The 23219-nt window shown below is 41.5% G+C and overlaps 1 protein-coding gene across 1 annotated transcript in view; it reads right to left on the reverse strand.

Annotated features, from left to right (window-relative positions):
* Positions 1-1356: 1356 nt before the first annotated feature.
* The window catches only part of SRPK1 (SRSF protein kinase 1), a 72826-nt gene continuing 50963 nt past the window's right edge, over positions 1357-23219 (reverse strand). Inside the window, exons 8-16 of the mRNA XM_081140161.1 lie at positions 22480-22645; positions 20334-20359; positions 19696-19909; positions 18899-19318; positions 18447-18547; positions 13128-13235; positions 8824-8893; positions 5349-5441; positions 1357-3793 (exon numbers count right to left, since the gene is read on the reverse strand). Coding sequence (XP_080996287.1) covers positions 3609-3793; positions 5349-5441; positions 8824-8893; positions 13128-13235; positions 18447-18547; positions 18899-19318; positions 19696-19909; positions 20334-20359; positions 22480-22645 — 1383 coding nt within the window. The 3' untranslated portion in view covers positions 1357-3608. The remainder of the gene's footprint in view (positions 3794-5348; positions 5442-8823; positions 8894-13127; positions 13236-18446; positions 18548-18898; positions 19319-19695; positions 19910-20333; positions 20360-22479; positions 22646-23219) is intronic.

Consider the following 23219-nt stretch of genomic DNA (forward strand, 5'->3'; position numbering starts at 1 on the left):
TTATGTAATATTTTTATCTTTTATAGTTTTTAAGACAGAGCAAGTTACCAGTTACCAATGCCTCGGTAACTCCAAAGGCACCAATCTGGTGAGCAAAGTTCAGATTCTATTATCAATAAATCACCAATTTTCTGTGATACAGTAACCTAACAACAAATCATCTTCCTTATAGGGCCAAACTGGCTCCCCAGGCTTCAAAAATAAAAGAATGGGCAATAATTCTGAAGTCCGTTTATAACCTGACCTCTTCTGGTGTAACTAAATGGTTTCCCTGTGGACACTCAAGGCAGATGAAAAGTTAAAATGGGGTTGTAAATCCACCCACTTGCTGGTTCTTTCGGGACAGCTATAAGCTCTCCTTGGACAGCCCTTAAGTTTTCCAAAACACCGAGTTCTAGGTCCAGACATTTAACACAAGGCTTAGTGTGAATGCCTAGATTGGTCGCGTGAATATATTGGTTTGCTAAATCCTGATTTAATATTTTTATCTTAGGTTGTTTTTAAAACAGGTTCCATTACAGTCAACACTATAATATGAATATATTATGTATGTTGTAAATATGGCACAATGGAAACAAATTACCTAGAGCAATTTATGTAGTTCAGGGGTGGGGAAGGGCTTTCTATCAGTAACACTAAAAATATCACAAATAAAAATGAAAAGCAAATTAAAAACTAGAAAAGAATGTGATGGAAAAAATAAAAAATGCATTACCAAGTCCTTAAACAGGTAAGCACATCAGAAGAAAGGGGGTAACACAGGCAAATAACCTAAAAATACAAATGGACAATAGGAACCATGAAAGAAATTTCTGACTTCGCTAGTCACCCAATATGCAAACTTATCCAAGACACTCCCTTCTTTGGGGCAAACTGGCAATCAGGAACAAAATGAGATCACAGCAGGCCCATCCAAACAGTCCAACTGTTCTCCACATGAGCTAGGCAACATTTATTAAAGCCTTAAAAATGTACTTAATCAGGCAAGTGCGTGAAACCTGTGTACACATGTTCACCATGCCAGTGCCTTAGCCAGAGTCCACAAATTTTTAGCATTTTGCACACATGGGGACTGTAGTCTGAGGGAAAAACACACTACAAATATTCTGGGGCAAATGCTGTCAGATGGAGTAACAATTTTCTTAGAACTTTCCAAAATGTACTGATAGCCCACCCTGACCCCAATTTAAAGACAGAAACAAAGCCACAAACCCCACAGAATAGCATGTGTTCAGCCGTAGTTTTATTGTGCTTTTTGAACTTAAATAAGTTGAAAAGCACACGGAGCACACCCACTCTGAAGCCTGGCTTAGAACCACCTGGGCAGTAAACGAATGTATCTTCTGGAAACATGTGGGTCATTAAACTGTTTATTGTATTGCATTTACAAAGAAAACAGACAATGCATCCAGTAGAAAGAATAAAAATGTATTCAGAGTTTTATTTTTAACTGACAGCAAATAGAAATCCTTTAGTGAGATCATGGCAATTTGACGAATTATGATTAAGTTCAATAAAGGTACATGGGGTACTTGGAAGATCAAATTCTACAGCTGCCTTTCTACGGTTTCTAATTCATTTGGCTCCTTAAATGATGGGGAAGCCCTTATTTCATGAGAAACAGTTCCCAAATGAAGTTACAGGTTGTCCTACTAGAAGTTCATGTCAACTGTTAAAATGGGGCTATTTGTTTTGATTATTTTACCTTAATATCATCACCAGAATTCCTGCAATCCCAGCTGTGATTTGACAGTGCAGAAAAGAATTCAGTCCTAGTCTGCTATTGCTTTAAACGTATGTGTATCGCTGAAAACCCAGTGGGTTAGAACTGCTGAAGGATGTTCCCTGCCGTTGGCTGATACAATCTGTTCTCTTTATTCCTGATAGGTGCACGGACGGCCTCACTTAAAATTCTTTCTATAGGAACACGTCTGATTTCAGGGCTACCCAGTCAAGGATCCGATGAATGGCTGGCATAGTCACTCAGGGTAACGTCTGAGTTAAATGGATTACACAATTGCACCACTTTTCCCCTTTGCCATTGTTGGTGGAAAACGACAGAATCTACATTCCAGCTCCCGTGCAGAAAGCTGGCTGCCCAAGTCTCCTTGGAAGCTTTGCCAGGGAGCCTCACGCTGCACCTCCTCGGCCTCCGTGACTCAGTCCCGCAGCTGCTTGCGGAGCATCTGTGATCCCCAAGGCCCTCTTGGTCCTCGCTCAACAAGCGGCTGTGACCTCTCTCATGCCCCTTTTGCTTTTCAATAGGACCCGAGAAATATGTAGTCTAGGGCAAGTCTGAGAGAGACCCACCCTAAAATAAGATTCACAAAGCCTTTTCTCATTTGAAAAAGAAAAATCCTCAAGTACATCTTAATCATCTCAAAATTGCAGTTAAAAACTTATATTATACAAGGAAATAGCAGCAGAGAATGGTTAATCCTAAACTAACCACACACACACACACAAAAAGACCCAAACCCTCAAAATAATGAAGAAAGTGCCATCCCACCCCTCCCCTTGGTTCTTTTATCCTGGGATTTCTTTTAAGACCTGAAGCATCTGAGAAAGTGAGAAAGGCAAAGCCACAGAGGGAAACAGCTTCAAAGCTAAATTTTGGACAAGACAAAGAAAACATTGTAGATACAAGTTCAGGGACTGTTTGGAAAAGAAGTCTAGGGCATTTTCTTTAGATGGGAAATCTGAGTGCAGATCTCCTTTCTAGAGTCACCCTGATTCTTTAGTTATGGGGATACACTCAAGTGAAGGGAGTAAAGTGCCAGCCAGGGATTAAAAACAAATAAACCAAAAATACCCCCAAACAGCCAATCAAAGTAACTCTGCTGTTAGGGCAACAGAAGACACACAGGAAAGGACAGTGTGCAGAACACCTGTGGTTCTGGAGAAATTACTGGTCAATGGTTCTGTTTCGGTTTCCATCAAAAATCAGATTGAAGTTTGAAGGCCCTTAGAGTTATTCAAGGGTGCAAAGAACATGACAGTGTTTTGAACAGTGATAAAATGGGACCCAAGTTTGGTGTTTATACAGCTCATTTAAAAGGACAGTAGGTTAAGTCGCAGGAAAAAACGTGAACAGAGAACAGAAACAACCCAGGAGGATGATGCAGCCTGGAGACAGCAAGTTTAATGTCTCTGCTGTACAGAGTGACACCCTTCCCCCCTCTCACCCTTGTGCTGGCAAGAGGAAACGCACGAGAAATCTGACTCTTAGAGTCAGTGAATAAAAGGATGGGCTCCTACATTTTCATAGCTCTTTTTAAAAAGGCTGCTTATAATTTAAAGGATGTCCTACTGGAAAGACAAGGGTACAGGGTGAGAGGCTGTTCCACAGTTTAGTCTATTCGTCTTTGGCAAAGCCCAATCGAGGCCAGATTCACCTAGGATGCCCAATGGCTGTGGGGGAATCTCCACAGGGTCAAGTAAGCAGACCCAAATGAGCACGTTGGAATAAAAAAAAAAGCCCCCCCCAAACCTAGAAACCCTTGAAGGAACAGCTTCACCCTGAAAAGGGAAGAGGGAAATGCTCGGAGGGGAGGGGCAGAGGGGCGGAGGGTCAGCGTGTGATCTCTGCTGCGGAGCTGGGCTGGGGCTTAGGAGTTGAGCCAAGGGTGCCGGAGACAGTCAGCGGCAGTGGCTCTCTTCTCAGGGATCAGCTCCAACATGGGCAGTAAGAAATCCGTGAAGCCAGCTGCCTCTTCCTGAGACCACTCATACTTCTCCACCAGAACCTCAAAAAGGCCCCAGGGTTTCAGCTTCGTGATGTGTTTCAGGTCACCTATGGTAAAAACAGTACAAAAGAAACTGACCAACACTGACAAGTGACAAGATTCTTTTGTGGAAACCCAGGGGCTAATCCAAGGTAGGCTACAAAGAATCAAATTCTGCCATCAGAATCTAACCCTCCATCCACAAAGCACCTCTCTTCTCTACTGCAGTCCCTGGAAAGAAGTGTCTCCACTTTTCATGAGGGCCTAAAAATTTAAGAAAACTTGTATGCTCCACCATTCCAGGATTTTAGCCCATCAAACTGGGTAGGGCAATCAGCAACTAGGTATTCACTGAAATGAATATTAAATGCCTTTGTACTCCACATGTACTCAATATGGTGTTGTTCTAAGGCAGTTTATAATCACATACCAAAAACAATTAGCTTGTACTCTCTTTTTTTGGCTTGATAGTCTAGTAAATGTTGCTTCGATATGGGTGGTCTTTAAAAATAAGGAGCTAAGAAAACAACAACAAAAATAAAAATAAGGAGCTGAATGAACCCCATACAGCTTTCAGAGAAGCTACGTCCACCACACTCAGTACTATTCTGGAACATCAATCTAAGATAAGTCAGTTGTCAGTGGCTTTTTAAGGTAACTGCTGCTTGAGCATGTTTTCTCTCTGCCACTCATCTGGAGCCTCTCCCGTGGGCAGGGAGTGCCTGTGTAATCACCTACTCAGTGCAGGAAGGCATCAGTCTGGCTCTGCACACGAGGAGGAAACGCTACGAAGCACATCACCATTTTCCTGCTCAAAAGAGGAACACTAAGAAATGTTTCTGAGAATGCTTGATGCCAGTATGGGGAAAGTGGTTTTTCTCAGCACTTGTTTACAGGTTGTGAGGAAAAGGGAACCATGGCAAAAAGGGAGAAAATGCCAGGTGGTGTTCTAGTCCCTTCTAAGTCAGGTTTCCACATTTCAGCTTTTAAACTTTATCTGAAATGCAGGATAAATACACATTTAAATATGCCAACATATATTATCAAGTCAATAATCTGAAGTGAGAGTTTTAACTGTTCCTTCATTAATAATAACAAACTTACGAAACTACAAAGTTAATTCATATGACTGATGTGTTCAAGTGATGTGTTAGGTGTCAAAGGGCTACAAGATGAGTGACATGTAGCCCTGTCCTTAAGCAGTTTGAAACTAAAGTACTTGCTTGCCCGTTGATAGAGGCAGTTCTTAGGCCAAAGGTGAGCAAAAGTTTGCTCACTTTCCAGAAGTGCTACACAGGAGTAGCCAGCCATGTGCCAGGTACTAGACACACAGTAACTAACGTACTATGATGTGAATAATATTCTTACCCCGCTTAGAAATCAGAAAGTGAGGCTGTGTCAATGGCCACGTAGCTAGTGGAGCCGCCAGGACTTGAACCCACATGGTCTGGGGCTCCAGTTTCTGCTCGGACTACACTATTTCATCTCTGCTAAGGAACAGCTCGTGTTCAAAGTGGGGCCATCCTTCTGTAGGTGTGGAACATGTACCCAGCCGTACTTACCTCTTAATTTAAAAACTCTTTTGCCCCCTGAATGTGTGAGAACAAACACATTTACTTTTACCTTTTTTGGTGAAAAATTCCTTGGAATATTTTCCCGCCACAATGAGCTTGCGAGGCACCTTCCCCAGAAGTTCTATGATCAATGCAATGTGATCTGTATGTTTCAAACATTTCAAGAGGGGAAAAAAAGACATACATGACAGGAGTAACAAACACAGTTGCAGCCATCGCCGTAAGAGCAGCATGCACACCTCTCCGTAAAGCATCAGGCCTGCTCTCTGCCCTAAGCGGGAAGAAGACTCGATCCAGCTGCTGGAGAGTCCGGGGGACCATAAAAAGCAGGCGCCCAGGGCGCGGGCCGAGTGCCGCTGAGTAAAAACAATCTCGGCACGAATGCTCTGCCGCCTGAGGCTGTACCCTGGGGCCTAGGCGAGAACTCATGTTAACAATACTACCTCTGCGATTGAAGAAGTCCTGTGAGTATTTCCCACTGAGGGCAAAGCGTCTTGGAACTCTGCCTACCAGCTCTATAATGTGCGCAATGTGGTCTAAAACAGAAGGGCGAGAAGAACAGGATCAAGGACAGGCTGGAAGAGGTTTTTCTATGACTAGCTTGTCAAGGACTAGCTGTTTCAAAGTCACTACAAATAGAACCAAGGACACTCAAGGGGAGACTGGGAAAGTCGGGAGTTATTTCAGGTGGCCGGTCGCCTGATAGGAGTCGGCATGGCCCTTCTGGAGTTGAGAGGCTAATCTACATCTTTATTTCGCTTTTGTCCATATACCTAAGTTCAGGCATGACTTTTAGGAAAGGTAAAACAGTGTACCGATGTGCCTTTAGACATTATAGAACTGTTATTTACTTATAAGAATGTTCACAATGATTAAGCACTAACATGATTATTCGAGTTTTCACAATCACCCTATACCACGGGCCACAGGCTTACACGCCACTTGAAAGATGAGAAATGGAACCTCAGAGAGAATAAATGGCCTACTTGAAGCCATAGGGCTAACAAGAGCTAGAATGTGAAAGCAAACTCACATTTTAGTCTAGAACAGAGCTGTGTGTATGTTTTTAAATAAATCACACTTTTTAAGTAGAACCGAGTATAGCTACCTGACTATGTACGCCACTGAAACGTCCAAGTCACGGGGTGCCTGGTAAGTGTCACAGCACGAATGTGGTCTGTGACACTGACAGGGATGCGTGCAGTCTGTCATCAGGAAGTAAGCTTGGGACCAGCCCGCACCCACACTTAGAGGCAGGTGACAGAAAAGAGGACTACGAGAGGCTTTAGTGATGGCTCCTGGACACAGAGCTTTATAAATGAATTCAGTCCTGCAGTTACAGAACCATGGATGTAACAAGAGTCCCTCAGCAACATCCAGTAATGTGCCCCACAGGGAAAAAGCTGGATGGCACATCTGGTGGCCAAAGGGTCAGGGCTTGTCTGTTTCTCACATAAAGGACTCACTGGTGGCTTTAAAAGGGCTTTACATTCATGAATTCACTATAACCTTTGGGCACTTTTAACTGAATTTATGGCTTGGTAACAAGTACTTGGCTGTCAAGAAATTTCTGCCAATTTTAGGAAAGACCTGCGAATAAATGTCATTGTGTAAATTAATTTTGAGACTATAGTTTGTGAGACTATATATAGTTTATCTTATTGTAAACTTATCAGTGAAATACTCATTCTTTTACTATTTTTCCTATATCAAAGGATAATTATTCTCTTGGAATTGTTATTTTACCCTTAATTCCACCAACCTATCAATTAATCATTGGATTGATACATTTGATAGGCAAAATGGTTATAAGGAGCCAGGGCTGTGGAACGACCATAATACCAGAGGCCATGCTCCTCAGGGCCCAGTGCCTAGGCCACCACGACTTGTACAAACTGTATGTTCTAGTCAGGGTAAGAGTTTGCCTTTTCTTGCTCTTATGGGCCAAACTGTAGTAGTTTGAGGTTTCATCTGTGGACTGTTAGGATTGACTGGTACAGGAAGGAAAAGTTAGGATCTAAATACCTAGGGAGACAGTTCTCCCTTGTCTTTCACTTGAGACTTTTCTTATACATTTCAATTTTCAGGTTTGGTAGCGTAAGGTCCTACACAATATAATTCTAGCCACTAAATGTGTTCTGTACCACACACTATTTATAGGAAGTCTAGGGAAGTAAAGAGAAAAAAATTAATTTCTCTTCCAAACAGATATAGTAGGGCATTTAAAAACAATATAAATCTATAGCCCCAAAATTGTATCTCAGAAAAAAAGCAAGCAGTGAACAGGGAAAATCAAGTGTATACAAAGGGCGTAATTGCAGTCTTTTCTCAACAGAGCTTATGTATAGAAAACACGTCCAAACCGTACCCACCAAAATAGGCATTTGGCTGCAGGAATTAGCACAGCATTTTCCAAAGAGTACTTGTCAGGAATATCAGCAGGCCCTACTAACGCTGCCCATTAACACCCCAGAGGACCACAGCTCGAGAGAGAGTGGGCATCACTGTTCCTGCAGAGCACAGAACCTGGCTTCCCAAAGAATCAAGGGAAGCAGGAAAGTAAAGGACTATTTTCCACACAGGGAGGGTATATTGCTACTGCTCTCTCAAAGCAATCCCGTTAATCCTGAGAACAAAAGCTGCGCAAACTGTATAATAAAGAAGGCAAAATATTTAAGACTTTTTTCCATTCGCATTATCTCATCTAGTTATTGGGAATGTCACTATGATAGGAAAAAAAATTATACACTCAGGTGTATGCTTTCACAGCTTCCCAGACAAAGCAACTAACAGCTTGGGCTCTTCCCACTGGCCATCACAAGATGTAATTAATAATATTTTGCTTTAAAATGGAATTATAAATGTCAGTATCATTAAAAAACAATGGCTTTAATTTTCACAAAAGGGGGGAAAAATGCTAAATGCTGCAGAATTTATATAGACCAATAAGATACAGTCTCTGGCCCTGGCCAGGTGGCTCAGTTGGCTGGAGCATTGTCACGTGCACCTGAAGGTTATGGGTTTAATTCCCAGTCTGGTGCGTACTGGAGGCAATGGACCAATGTTTCTCTCTCTCACACTCTCCCTCCCCCTCTCTCTAAAAATCAATAAACATATCCTCAGGTGAGGATTAAAAAAAGATAGTCTCTGCATTCAATAAAATTATTAACTTTCAGATAAAGGTGAAGGTGTAACCGAGCAACAAGCTGATGAGCAAGTAGATTCAGTCGAGTAAAGAATGAATCAGCACCGGCTTACACAGAAAGAAAGATAACCAGTGTCCTAGAAGAATGCAAATTTTAGTTTAACCAACTGTGGCCTCCTCTAAGCCTCACTAGAGTTATTTAGTATCAGTTAAAAAATATCTAGTACATTTAACATCTAAAATAAAACATTGTACATTTCTATCTTTTCTAAAATTTCTATATACTTAGCACACCGAAGAGACTAAGGCTGCAGCACGAACAAATGCCGTTCCCCCGCGTGGACAGCGTGAGTGCCCCCCCTCGGGGAAGGGGACTCACCTTCATCCCGAGTGTATTCTTCTCCTGAGTGAGGTTCAAACAGATAGTCACCTGTGGCCAGCTCAAAGGCCTAAGGAAAAGCGGACAGCGTGTGAAAACATTATAAACAAACAAACAAACAAAAAACCCCTATCTAAGAGATCATTCCTACAGAGCTTTCCTCCCACACCTGTATCTCAATAAAATGGAGCAGGAAAACAGCAAAAACTCAGTCAATGTCAACATGTAGATTATTCCACGCCTTCCCCACCTCCCATCAAATCGGTGTTTAAGCTCTCTCAAATTTCTCTTTTTGCTCAGAGGGGGCACATCCGAACAGTAAGGCGATTTTTAGTTATTAAACTTTCATGAGAAGAGCTGGTCTTATTTTCTTAATTTTACATGGTTAGAAATTGAGATTCTGTATCCAAAATGGAAACAAAAAAGTTCAGACATTTTTCTACCTATGACTTTAATGTTTGGCAAAAAGTACATTTTAAAGCTTTGCTTTGGAAAGCACTCCCTAAACTATCCCAGATAGAGAGTTCCCAGTTCCTAGTCCCACAGAAAATCAGAGCCCGGCCGGCGTGGCTCAGTGGTTGAGCATCAACCTAGGATCCAGGTGATTGCGGTTAGATTCCAGGTCAGGGAACGTGGCGGGCTTGACGTCCAGTCGAGGCATGTGGAAGGCAACCGATCAGTGACTGTCTCATCATTGATGTTTCTCTCTCTCCCTCTCCCTTCCCCTCTCTGAAATCAATAAAGATATATTTAAAAAAAAAAGTCAGAAAAAGATTAAGTGTAAATGGAGTCAGGAGCAACTCATAATCTGTGTGACTGGCAGGTTAGCATTCACAGACCAGGAAAAGGCACAGTCTCCTACCACAAGACAATCTCTTATAAACGGTATTTAAGAGTGTCTGAAAAAGTGGTTTCCTGTGGACTGAATGCCAAGCAGTATGAAAAGACAGCATCTGAGTGATGGGACCATGTTAATTTTTCATTGATTACAATGAATTAAAAAACAATAGAACAGTTTTAAAAGAAACTTATTGATATAAAAGTGCAGTTAAAAGTCAAGTGCTAGTTGTGGGTCAACTCTGATTGAGTCAATGCACTAAGTAGCACAGACAATCTCAAAGACTACAGCGTGGAGTTAGCTGGCGCATATTCTCAATCAAGATCCATGTTTAGGTCTCTGCGGTTTGCTGGTGTCAGATTCTGCAGTTTCAGGACAAGATAGCCTTTCTCAAAACAGTATTACCAGGGCTGTACTATGGCCCAGAGCAAGGCCACAAAACCAGAAGTTTTAGGGTTACCTCTAAAGTGTCAGGGACACTATGGCTTCTTGCTGGCACAGCTTGTTTTACGTTCCAGCAGCTCACTGTGAACCTGAACCACACTGACCGAGCGGCTGCTTGCACTACCCTCGCACTGTCCTGAGGTCTATAGCCCACAGCAGAACAGAAGCAAACTGTGATTCTTAGTCATCAAAATTTGTTGATCTCTTCTGAAATTAGTACTTAAATCTTTCAAAGTCTCATAGTGGGAGTTCAGTAAAGATATTGAAATTAATGTTCACGAAAATACAGAAAAACTTCTAAAACTTAAATTTTCTAATTTTTTCATCTAGATACTCATATCTAGTTAAAGTTCTCTAAGAGAGTTTTATTTTCAAAACATAAGGTAGTTGCTAATAGTTATAATTTTACAAATAAGATAACAGCAAAAAGCCTAACTAAACGATCACATTAGAATCCAAAACTAGCAGGAGCTCTAGATAATAAAATACCTAGCTGAACACATTTCCTTTGCAGATGAAAAAACTGACCAAACGGAAAGGCAAAGCTCACCCCCCAATCCAGGGCTCTCAATTCCCACCCCATGCCTGTGTCACACTGACCAAAGAGCCTGTTCAACATCACTTAGGGTGATGGTGACAGACACAGGCAAAGTCAGAGATAAAATACAGTGTGCTAGTACATTCAGAAAATGGATTATTCGTGCTAAAAAGATATGAGCTATCAAGTCATGAAAAGACATGGAGGAACCTTAAATAAAAATTACGAAGTGAAAGAAACTAACCTAAAAGGTACGTACTGTATGATTTCGAGTTGATACTCTGGAAAAGGAAAAACTAGAGACAATAAAAAGATCAGTGGCCAGGAATTGAGGGGAGGGAGGGAAGGAGAGAGGATTTTTAGGGCAGTGAAAGTATTCTATGTGATACCATAATGGTGGATACCTATCATCATACATTTGTTAAGATCCACAGAATGTTAGGAGAATTTAAAAACATCTATTTTTTATTGATTCTTAATGTTTGTCACAGAACATTACTATAACATTTATATAATTGCCCTTCTAAATTTTATCGTCTCAATCACTAACGGTGCAGGCAATCTCACAACTTGTCTCTCAACCTTGCAGAAAGGGCCCCAATCTTTCCATCAATTAATTACACTGGGTGCAGGCTCCATCTCTCCAGGCGCTTGATATTTCAGGATTTATTTTTATTCTCTGAATATGGCCAAATTTAAGGCAACATTTCTGCATCTATCAGCAAAATGAAAGAAGTTTGGGGTAACATGAGACTCAAGTTCTAATGATATTGTCTCATGTCAAGTAAGTGCTTTCCCTCCCCAGTCAAGAAAATTCCTGCATGTGAGTTGGTCCAAACAGGGGGCAAGGTTAATTCCTCTTTTATCTTTCCCCCCTTAATTCTTAAGCCTGACATAGTAAACACTGTTAAATAGCAAACAGGAACCACTGCCCTCAAACAATTACCCCACTACTAAGAACCATTTATTATCATAACAAGCCAGATGCTACCTAAAAACTAGCTGTATTTTGTAGTAGGTGATTCTCTCTCACTTATTTCCTCTAACAATTCAAACTCAAATTAAATTCCTCAAATTCGAAGCTTTAAGGTTTGGCAAGAAACAAGTCAGGTTTTATTCCAATGTTCTTTCATCTTGTGTGTAAAATACCAACCTTACTTTATTTCAGACAGTCCTCCACTTTAATGATATGCCCTAACAAGTAATTTATAAAGTCATGCCATATTAACAACATGATTTTAATTCTGTTACCTTTGGAAGACAGCTTTTCAGGGACGTAGGTGTCAAGAAATCTATGACTAGAACAGGTAGAGATTTCTAGCCTGTACTTTCAAGTTTTCCAGAGCTGACTGTGAATACTAAATATTAATTAAAATGACAGTTTAATGTATTTATTGCTTAGTTCACACATTTGATGGTTCACAAATATTAAGTACTGTTACATAATAATGAATTCGTTTGGTCTTTGTTTCTGTTTACTAGGAAAGAGCCTCTAAACTCTTGGAATTTCCAAGTGATCAAAGTGTCTTTTGTTACTCATAGCGGAACCCTGGGCCACACTTAAATTTATACTAATGAGATTGGTTCATGTTGAGCTTGAGTTCGGTGAGTCATTCTCGAAAACTACTGAATCTGAGATGACAGTGGAATTCCCCAATGGGTAGCCAGTTGCCAGAAGTGCAGGTGGCCTGTGGGCCTCAGAGCTTGTGGCTATGTTTGAATTGAGGCAGTCTTGTGGGAAACTACACCCTTAATTTGTGAAGTTTGTGACAACTCTAGGTATTTAGCATTAGAACTGCATTGTAAACACCCACTCAAAATGTGCCAGGGCCTTAACCAGACACTTGCTATACATAACGCACACGATTCCTGCCAGCACGGCACTTCTAACCTAGTGGGAGAGAAACAAGCAAATAAACACACCATTGTGAGTAGCGTACGCCCCATTTCAGGAAACAGTATAATACGGTCCGAACACAGGCTATTTGTGGGAAATATTTAGTAGCAACTAAATCTAACTACTTGAGTAGTTGTTTGCCAGGGACAAAGCAGAATGAATGATTGAGCTTCACATCTTAGGAGGTGCAAAGATGCCTGAGTAACTGCTGAACTGTACAGACGGAAACAGTTTCCAGGGGTGTCCCTAACCTAAAAATAAGATCAGAGCTGAAAGGGCAAGGGTACCTGTAACCTCCTAATCAAGTGCAATGCCACCTCAGAGCAGTTGTTTTAAATCCACCTTCCTCCCCCGCACCCCTATCTGTAGTAAAAAACGTTTGGTTCCTTCACCTACCAAATGGAAAACTAGATGTTTACAACTAGCTTTTGAATTCAGACCTCTCCAGACCCAAGGTTTAGAGTACCAGTGATAAGTCACACAAAAAATACTTTTTCACTTTCTTAATTTGCTGGCCTACTGAAATGAGCGAACAGGGCAAAGTATGGTATTACCAAATAACAAAGGTCAAGGGGAAAAAACGTTACCATGCATGCCGTGCTCCAAATGTCAGCAGGGGTACTATAGCCAGATCCTATCAGGACTTCCAAGGAGCGATACTGCCTTGTTTGAATATCTTCAGTGAAATGTTTATGCTGAGTAAATGGAGAAGGAAACAGTATTTTAAAATTCATTTATTCTAAAATGTAACAAGTCATGATTACTTAATAATGGAGATTAAAATTTTTATTTAGCTAATGTGTTATCATTTTGATGCTATTAGCTTCAAACAGAACTCTGCTTTACAGTTTACTCCAAATTATTTTTGCAAAGATATGAATCTAAACTTTATATACACAGATTAGAGAATAACAATTTCTTTCTAAGATGTAGGTTTTAAGTTTCAAGAACCTTAAAACAGCACCTATAAAGAATTCTTGAGTGACATCAGCATCATGGCAGAGTGAAACACACCCTTGGTCTTCCGCCTTCAATCTACAGTGAGTGGAATATCTATAACTCAACAAAGATTCCCTGATCCACACACTAGGATGCATGAGAGATCCACACATTTGTACATCTGAGGTGGGTGGACTGGAATGTAAGGAACGGTGGAACTGGAGGTCCAGCAGGGAAGATGCCTGACATCCTGTCCCACAATGGCAGCTGAGCCCACAACCCAGTGACCATGGCAGTGGCAGTAGAGAAGGGTTTGTGACTACACCCACCATCCCCAGCAAAGGAAAAGGGCAGCAGCAACACTGGAACAAGCAACTCTGGTTCCCTCCCTGGCTGCAGTGGTGCCTGCGATCCTGATTCCCCTGCCATGGTGGCAGCGTCCGAGACTCAGACAATCCTGGACACAGTGGGGCACACACCATCCTGGTGACTTTAGCGAAACCTGTGGCTGCAGCAACATTGGAAGGCATCAGTGACCCTGGAGGTACAAGTAGCTACAAAGAGAGCACCTGTGACACCTCTGGCAGAAGCTGTGGAGGGTAGAAAATTCTAGCTTTCAAATATAGCTAAAGTCTGCTCAGGTAAGAGAAAGTAAAAACTTGTGCTACACTGCCACCTACTGGATAACAAAAAAGGTCTCTAATTATCAACCTGTTGAATTGTTAAAATTAAACAAAGCTGTACCTAAGCAAGAGAAATGTTCACTACTTCAAATGTGCCAGCAGAGGAATCAAGTGGTAACACAATATCACAAAAATAAAATGGTATTTGTCCAGAAACCAAACTTGGTATCATGGAAGATTGTGATCTAAATGACAGAGAATTCAAAACAGCTGTCATAAAGAAATTCAATGAGTCCTGGAGATGGGGATGAGTGGTTAGAGCATCGGCCTGCTGATAGCTGGGTCAAGGGTTTGATTCCTGGTCAAGGGTATGTACCTGGGTTGCAGGTTGGATCTCTACCCCTGATTGGGGGCTTGTGGGAGGCAACCAACCAATGTGTCTCTTTCACATAGATGTTTCTCTCCCTCTCTCTCTCTCTCCCTCCTCTCTCCATTCCTCCTCCTCTCCCTCCTTTCCCCCTTCCCACTCTCTCTGAAAAGCAATGGAAAAAATACCCCCAGGTGAGGATAAAAAAAAATAAAATTCAATAAGAAACAAGAAAACTCAGAAAGGTAGTTCAATGAACTCAAGAATAAAATTATTTAACAAAAGGAGTGCTATACAGAAGATACTGAAACTCTAAAAAAGAACCAAACAATGAATCTGGAGCACTCAGTAAGATAAAGAATGCATTAGAAAGCACTGGAAACAGAGCAGACCAGATGGAAGAGTGAATCAGCAAGTGCAAAGATAGAAATCTGAAATGATTCAGGTGGAAGAGTAGAAAGCACTAAGACTTTTTTTAAAATGCAACTCTAGCCTGGCTGGCATGACTCAGCGGCTGAGCATCAACTTATGATCCAGGAGACCATGGTTCAATTCCCAGTCAGGGCACATGCCCGAGTTGTGGGCCCCAATCAGTAACACTCTCTCATCATTGATGTTTCTATCTCTTTCTCCCTCTCCCTTCCTCTCTTCTCTGAAATAAAAAATGACATATTAAAAACACACACACAGAAACCAAACAAAAAACCCCACAACTCCATGAGATCTCACTCCATCAGAAAGGGCAATACAGGAATAATGGGTATTCCAAAAGGAAAATCAAGGGAGAAGGGAAGAGAGAGCCTATTTAAAGAAATAACAGAGGAGACCTTACCAAACCTGGATGAGCTGGACATACAGGGAGGTCACGGAACACCTAATTATCTCAATACAAAGAGACATTCTCTAAGACACACTATATTAAACTGTCAAAAGTCAATTATAGGATCTTCTGGTCAAGATGGTAGTGTAGGTAAATGTGGTACTCGCATCCTCCCACAGCCACATCAGAATTACAACTAACCACAGAACAACCTTCATTCAGAACTGTCTGTCCTACAACTAGAGAATTAAAGAAGCCACAGTGAGACTGGTAGAAGGGGCGGAGGCACTGAATGGGCTGGTCCTACACAAACATGCAGTGTTCTTTATTTATTTTTTTAAAATATGTCTTTATTGATTTCAGAAAGAGGAAGGGAGAGGACGAGAGAGAGAAATATCAACAAGAGAGTCACTGATCGGCTGCCTCCTGCACACCCTCTACTGGGGATCGAGCCCGTAACCTGGACATGTGCCCTAACCAGGAACCGAACCTCGATCTCCTGAATCATAGGTCGATGCTCAACCACTGAGCCATGCTGGCAGGGCCATGTGGTGTGTTTTTTAATCAGGAGGGATATCTTGGCTGCAAAAGTCTCCCATGAGGAGCAAGGGGTTCCAGGCCTACACTGGGCTCCCAGCCCAGGGTTCCAGTGCTGGGAAGAGAAGTCCCCCGAAATCAGCAGGGAGTGTGGCTGAGTGACAAAGAGGGTTGCTGGAGTCCCAAGGCAATCCTCTTAAAGGGCTAGTGCATGGACTTACTTGCATTCCCTCCCTCTGGGCTCCAGCGCTGGGGCAGCAGCTTGAAAGGATCCAGGGTCATATGGGGAGGAACTAAATTGCCTGGCATCAGGGCAAGAACTGAGGGGCAGCTTTCTCCTAGACAAAAGTGCTGGCAAAGGTCATTGTTCCTTTGCTGAGAACCTCCTTGCCACAGTGCTGACAGGCAGTCACCATATCTGAGTTTCCATCAACCTAGCCCACAATGTTCACCCTGACCTGCTGATTCCGAGACCCTGATCCACCCAACTTGCAGCCCCACCCAAGCTGTTTGCAGTGGCTTTTCCAATATGAATGGCCTGCCCTAGATCAGGCTTCACTTTCCTAAAAACTCCCAAACAAGCAGCAGCTGGTCTCAGTGTGCCCCATACTTCTCGATAAGTGGCCCCAGGCCTAGCACTAGCAGTGGCCTGCTTTGGTTCATAGTGTGTGACCACTCTTTGGGCACCTCCAAGCCCAATACAAGTAGCAGCCATCTGCAGATTGCTCTGTAGCTCGTGCTGAGTGGCCCAAGGAAAAGCACAGGCAGTAGTTGACTGTGAACCTCCCGGGAGGTCCCAGAGCCAGTGCAGCTGGTGGTCAGCTTCAGACCACACGAAATTACAATCCTACCACATCCACAAAAGACACACTGAAGGGGCAGACTTGGAGAGCACCAAAGCCCTACTCAAGCAAGTTCTGCTGCAGACGGGTGTCTCCTGAACAGCAGCTGCACAGGTCTAACATTTGAATAATGAGATTTCAGAGCCAGAGAACAGAGACCAAGGAGAAGAGAATTTTTTAAAAATCAAGAGAGTAAAATCAAGGAATCAGAGTTTCAATACTGAGTCCTTAGCATAATGGATGAAAACAGAACTAGTGAGACACACTGCTGTGAAGTGATCTCAGATTTCCACGGGGAAAGGCTTCATATAAAGGGTCATGAATCAGAATGGCACTGATCTGTAGCAGCAACAAGACAGGAAACTAAAAGACAATGAATTCTGAGGGAAAATGATTTTCAACCTAGTACCTGACACTCAGCCAACTGACTGTAAAAGCAGAATAAAAGTTATCAGACAGGCAAGGCTACCCTCTGCCACCCAATCTCACATACCCTTTCTTAAGGAAGTTTTTGAAGTCATATGTACTCCAAAAAAGCTAAACAAAAACAAAACCAAGAAAGATCAGAGACATGAAACAGGATACAGAGAGTAAACAATAACCCCTAAGATGATAGTAAAGGGAATCCCAAATGGCAGAAATGCAGCAGGCCTGTCGGGCAACCCAAATGAACAGATGGAAGACTCCAGGTTCCAGGACAGAGCTCTTCAGGGAAAGAGGAGGTGAAAGAACACCAAGGTACCCATGTGTGTTAGAGTGTAAGCGCTCACACCGCTGGGTGGGAATGTGGGGTTGAGTTGAGTGTTAAGTGTACAAAGATGACTCAGCATGAAACACAGTGTTGGGCAGAAAGGGAAAAGGAATCATAACACAATACATGCTCAGTTCAGCTAAGGATGGCATTAGAGTCCTAATAATGTAAACAGGGAATGATTACCTAGCCCCAAATCCTATTAAATTGGAAAGATTGGGGACGGGTGCAGTGGTGGTATATTAGTCTTACTTTTCAAGAGGAAGAAATAATACCTAAAATTGAAAAGAAGAATTGGGAGCAATATAGCCAAGTTCTTTATTAGTGACATGAAGATAAGCACTGACGTGTGGAGAGTGAAAAGCTGGCAAAGGGAGGAAAGACCTTCTTTTGAATCAAAACCTATATAACGGTCTCTAAACTATACACAAGCATAACTGATAAGCAAAAGAATATTTTAAAAAATCAAGCTATAGGAAAATAACATATGTAGATAAAAAAGGACTCCTAAAATAAACGTGACAAGTCCAGTGACCGAAAATAACCTCACAGGGTGATCTGTCATAATGCCTAACTGGGCAGGACTGTTTTATTGTACTATTCTCTCTACTTTAGTAAATATATTTGAACTTTCCCATAATAAAAAGTGAAAAAATATTCACTAGCCCTAGCAGGTTTGGCTCAGTGGTTAGAGCACCAGCCTGTGGACTGAAGGGTCTCGGGTCCCATTCCGGCCAAGGGCATGGACCTCAGCTGCAGGCTCCATCCCTGGCTGTGGGAGTGAGGGAGGCAACCAGTCCATGTGTCTCTCTCACGACAATGTTTCTTTTCTCTCTCTCTTTTTCTCCCCCCCATTGAAAACTAATGGGAAAAGTATCCTTAGGTGAGGATTAAAAGAAATTCACTGAAATGCTAACTGGCAATCTGGGTCTGAAACTGAAGACGCTTTCTTCTGTTTGCACAACTACATCCAAATCTCATTCACTGCCTGTCGCGTCGAAACAAAGCACTGAGAAGTTTCGCTTACCACCCAACAGGCATTTCCAAGATCAGCAATCTTCACTTGGAGCTTCTCTGCATTTTTTGGCTCAAGGGGATTAACAAGAAAATTTCCTGCAGTGGATTTTCCTATAGACAATAGGCATCATCAGTAAGACTGTTCAATGAACACAGAACTACCCAAAGGTTAATAAAACTCTGAGGTCATACACCCAGGCCCCCACTGGCAATCTATAACCACCTTTCTAAGATAAAAGGAGCAGCGCAACACCTTGAGTTTCCAGAATTAAAACCTTTTGCCTTCATAGCTGTGTACCCATTACACGATCAAAATTCAAAGTTACCTACAGACTTACGCAGTGAAGGTAACCGGGACATCTGTTGTAAAGCCAGCTTTATAAAAACCATGGTACTTTTAGTCTAGAAAGTCACGACTACGCTCTGCAGGGAGGAAGTCCTGGGGAGTGTGTGCATAGGTACCTCTGCCGTCCAGTGGTCCGTTGTGCTCTTGGTCCTGCTCATCTTCACAGGGGATCTCTGCCCGAATGCTTTCTTGCAGTTGACTGATGTCCTGTTCACTGAGTGACTGGTCTACGTTTGATAGAGACTGGCACACCATGGTATCTGACACCTCAGAGGTTACAGGTGTACCAGAGTCTGTTTCTTGAGATGTGCTGCTGTCTCCATTTTGGGAGCTTAGGAAACTAGTTTCCTGCTTCAAATTTTGTACATCACAGTCATTAGCATTATGTAGATCGTCTTTAAGCCTCAATGTTTCTTTATTACTGTTCTCAGTATAATTAACGATTTCAATTACTCCATTGCAATTAATTTCTGCTGCACCACCCTCTACACCACGTTCCATAAGTGTTTGATCCTGGTCAACGGTACTTGACTCTTCTAAGGAACAAACAGACAAAAAGGATGTATGTGTATGTGTAGTAGTGAAAGAACAAAAAATTTCTCCACGAGATTAAAACATTTTCTAGAACTGAACACAGTTATGTAAAACCATGACTGAACATCTAAAACCTACTTATGGAAGGACAAAGATCCTCTTATCCTTACCCAACTACTAAATGAAGTCTATGTTGCATTTCCTGAGAAAAGTTAGAAATTACATTTGAGTATCACCTGCCTAACGCTCATGACAAATCCTGTATTCTTACTTTATAAGGACACCCCCAGAGACATGCCGTACGCATGAAACCACTATACAGAACAACCATAATGTTAGATTTTGCTATAAAGTAATTTGTGTGATGCTCTATTTATACCAAGTTTTTCTTGGGTCATTTTATTAGGTGGGTTCTCTTTCAAGGGTCTTTCAACAGGACTCTCTGAGTCTTCTTGCTGGTTGGGTCTGTTTTGCCCAGGGCCCGACTCTTTCTCCATTTCCTCAATCTCCTGCATTCGCTTCTCTAGTAATTCTGCCTGGCGCCTCTGCTTCTTCTTCAATTTCTTCTTCTTATTCTTTGACATTTTGTCGGCCTGGGCGGAGATTACAAACAGATAAAGCCTTCAGGTGGCTAATCCATCACTCGAGTTGGAGATAACTGTTAACTTTAATTACTTCCTAATCAAATGTCCCTCGTTCCCTACACAGGACTTACATTTTTCATTAACTTAAAAAATGTGTACACTCTTATCAAACCAAATAAAAACAAAATTAACAACAAATCTGGGTCCTCTGAGCAGTCTGTGGGGCTGGTGTACTTTCAAACACGCTCAAATTCATAGACGTCTCACCATTATCAACCTGACGAAGATGCATGGAATTTAGTGTAGAAAATTACAGAAGCACACGATTATTTTTTCCTTTGGTTCTCAAGTTCTAAACAAACTGTGATTATCCGTAACAGAAGAACCCCTGCCCCATAGATCAGAATTAAATATAGAAACCCCTTATACTTACTGGTTTAGGCTGGGGCGCAGTGCTGACTGAAAAGAAAAGAGAACCAAGTAAGAACCCTGGCACTCAGTAGGACACATGAACTAATGCCCACATAGGACACCACACCTGAAGGAAAATCCTTCCCTGTACAGTTTGTATCGTAGAAACAACTACTTAAGCAACTTTGGGGTAGAAATATTACTTTTTTAAAAGAAATAAATAATGCTTATAAAAGTTGAACAAACTTAAAATAAGTTTAAATAAATTAAATTCTTCAGATAGTACAAATATAAGCAGAACCAAGACCCCGTTTCTGGTCCCCACAACTAATGCTGCTAAAATCCCATTCACACATACTGCTTAAAACAGACTCTGATGGGCAACTTCCTCACCTCCTCCAGGACTCTTATTTAAGCTCTTCAAAAACTACCTATTTCCCCCTTCTTGACTTTTCCTTTTTAAAGGAAGCCTATGGTAACTGATACTTCCAACTTGAAGATCAAGAAAGTTCCCCAGCCCTGGCCAATGTGGCTCAGTTGGTTGGGTGTCATCCTGTGCACCGAAAGGGGGCACAGCACAAAGCATACAGGAGGCAGCGCATCGATGTTTTTCTCTCTCCTTCTCCCTCCCTCTCTCAAAATTCAATAAAAAAATCTTAAAAAAAAAAAAAAGGAAAAAAGAAAGTTCCTCAAATATAAACATATAAACTACTAAAATTAAAATCTGTATCTCAAATGGAAAAAAATGATCATAGTCATAGTAGCCAATATTTATTTAGCACATAATACTATGTGGCACACTGCCAACTACTTTAACATGAAATTTAATCCCAGTTAACTCCTGCATGAGAAAATAATGAAGTCAAATGACTCGCCCAAGGTAACCCAGCTGATGATGAAGCCAGGATTCAAATCAGGTCTGTTCACGTCAGTGCTTAAACTTAAGCTCTTAATAGATATTATCTTGCCCCTGCACAGGTCACTGATCCATAAAAGAGCATGTATGATTATGTTAAGAGGTAAACAGAGGAAAAATGGCCATCAAATCACAAGAGAAGACATTAAAACAACATGAACCAGGTTTTACATACACAGTTAACACAGGTTTGAACTGTATGGGTCCACTTACTTGAGGATTCTTTTCAATAAATACTGTAAATGTATTTTCTCTTCCTAATGACTTTCTTAATAACATTTCCCTTTCTCTAGCTTACTTTTCTGTAAGAATATAATATATGAAATATACAAAATATGTGTTAACAGACTGTATGTTATTGGTAAGGCTCTGGTCAACAATAGCCTACTAGTAGTTAAGTTTGGGGAGAGTCAAAAGAGGTAAGCTGACCAGAAAAAAATCCTGAGGTATCTTAAATTACAGCAGGCTGGAGGGTGAAAGGAAGAGATGAGGGGTTAATCAGTTAACCACTGCAGGCAAACTAGCAAAGACTGACAACATTCCTAAAGGTATGCTGAAACTTTCAATTAGCCTCAAGGTGGCTATCTTGGAGAGAACAGCCTAAAGCCGAAAGCCGACTGCCAGGTGTCACTGCATCCTGGGTACGCATGATCTTTCCAGACTGTTGCGCACAACCTATCTTAAAGAACAAATGCTTCTTCCTTCTGGACTATGCACCTATACCAGAACTAGCCCTTTACCTACAACTAAATTGTTTCAAAACAACTTACAACTTTCTTCCCTAAACTGTTTGCATAAAAAAGCTGTAAATCCCAGAATGTAAACATGCAGTTTTCTCCATCTAGCCCTGCTGCTGGTGGTTTAGGCAGCATGCCCCAGGACCCAGTCCTTTTCTGGCTAGCACGTGGCTCAATTACCCTTTTCTTTTAGAAAAGCTTTTGGCCATGATTTAACAAAGCAAAATTTTGAATGCCAGGGAGTCTTCGTGCTTAACCCCAGTTGTTCAAGGGTCAACTGCACAACATATGTGTACCTAAAAAGACAACAGTCTGTAGTCTTCTCCTTCCAACAGGGAAGCAATATTGAGTGAAAAAAGTCCTTGGAGAACCAGGACTATTTATTACACATAAGCACTTACTGTATCTTATTGTTAAATAAATGAACAGTGCTTTACTTAACTGCCTGGTAATAGAATAAAAATAGAGACTTGACTTAACTGCTAATGAGCTCAAAGTCCCCAAAGCAAATATACCTGCAGATCCGGAAGGTGGAGGGGCTCCAGACCGCTGCCATTCTGTGGCTTCTGCAGCCAGCCTCCGGATGTACTGTTCATTCACCGACAACAAGATGTTTTCTGGTTTAATGTCAGTGTGGATGATCCGGCACTTGCTGTGTAAGTAATCCAGACCCTGTAATACCTGCATGGGAACAGAGCAGGAGACTTGCAAACACAAAAGACATGTCTTTCTGGAGAAGGAAAAAAAATCACAATAACATTAAAAAAAAATAAAAAATGATGTGGTAGTTTTCCACAGGGAATAAAGCATTTTTTTAAAGCACAAAGATTAACTATGAACTATGAATGAAGGCAAGAGCTTATTTATAATAAAAAGTTCTTCCAAGTTTTAGAAAGCGAATTCTATTTGGAGACATCTTTAAGTACATTATAAAGACTGAGAATAAATGGTCCACATGCCCTTTAAGTACTGAAATGTAAGTGGTGAAAGAGATTTAGATATGTTTTAATTCAAATTTCCTTGTTGATGAAGAACTGAGGTCTCTTGCTTCCCAGTCTGGGACTCTTTCCACCAAAACACATTATCCAAACAAATTATTTGCCCTTTGATGTATTAATACTTTCCTGATAGTAAACTTCTTTACCGAACACTGAAAGGTATTTTTAATATTAGAAAATGCCCACAGCCCTGGCCAGTGTGGCTCAGTTGGTTGAACATGGTCTCATGAACCAAAAAGTCGCCAATTCCATTCCCA

The sequence above is a fragment of the Miniopterus schreibersii genome (assembly GCF_964146895.1).
Source record: "Miniopterus schreibersii genome assembly, chromosome: 6".
Lineage (NCBI taxonomy): Eukaryota > Metazoa > Chordata > Mammalia > Chiroptera > Miniopteridae > Miniopterus > Miniopterus schreibersii.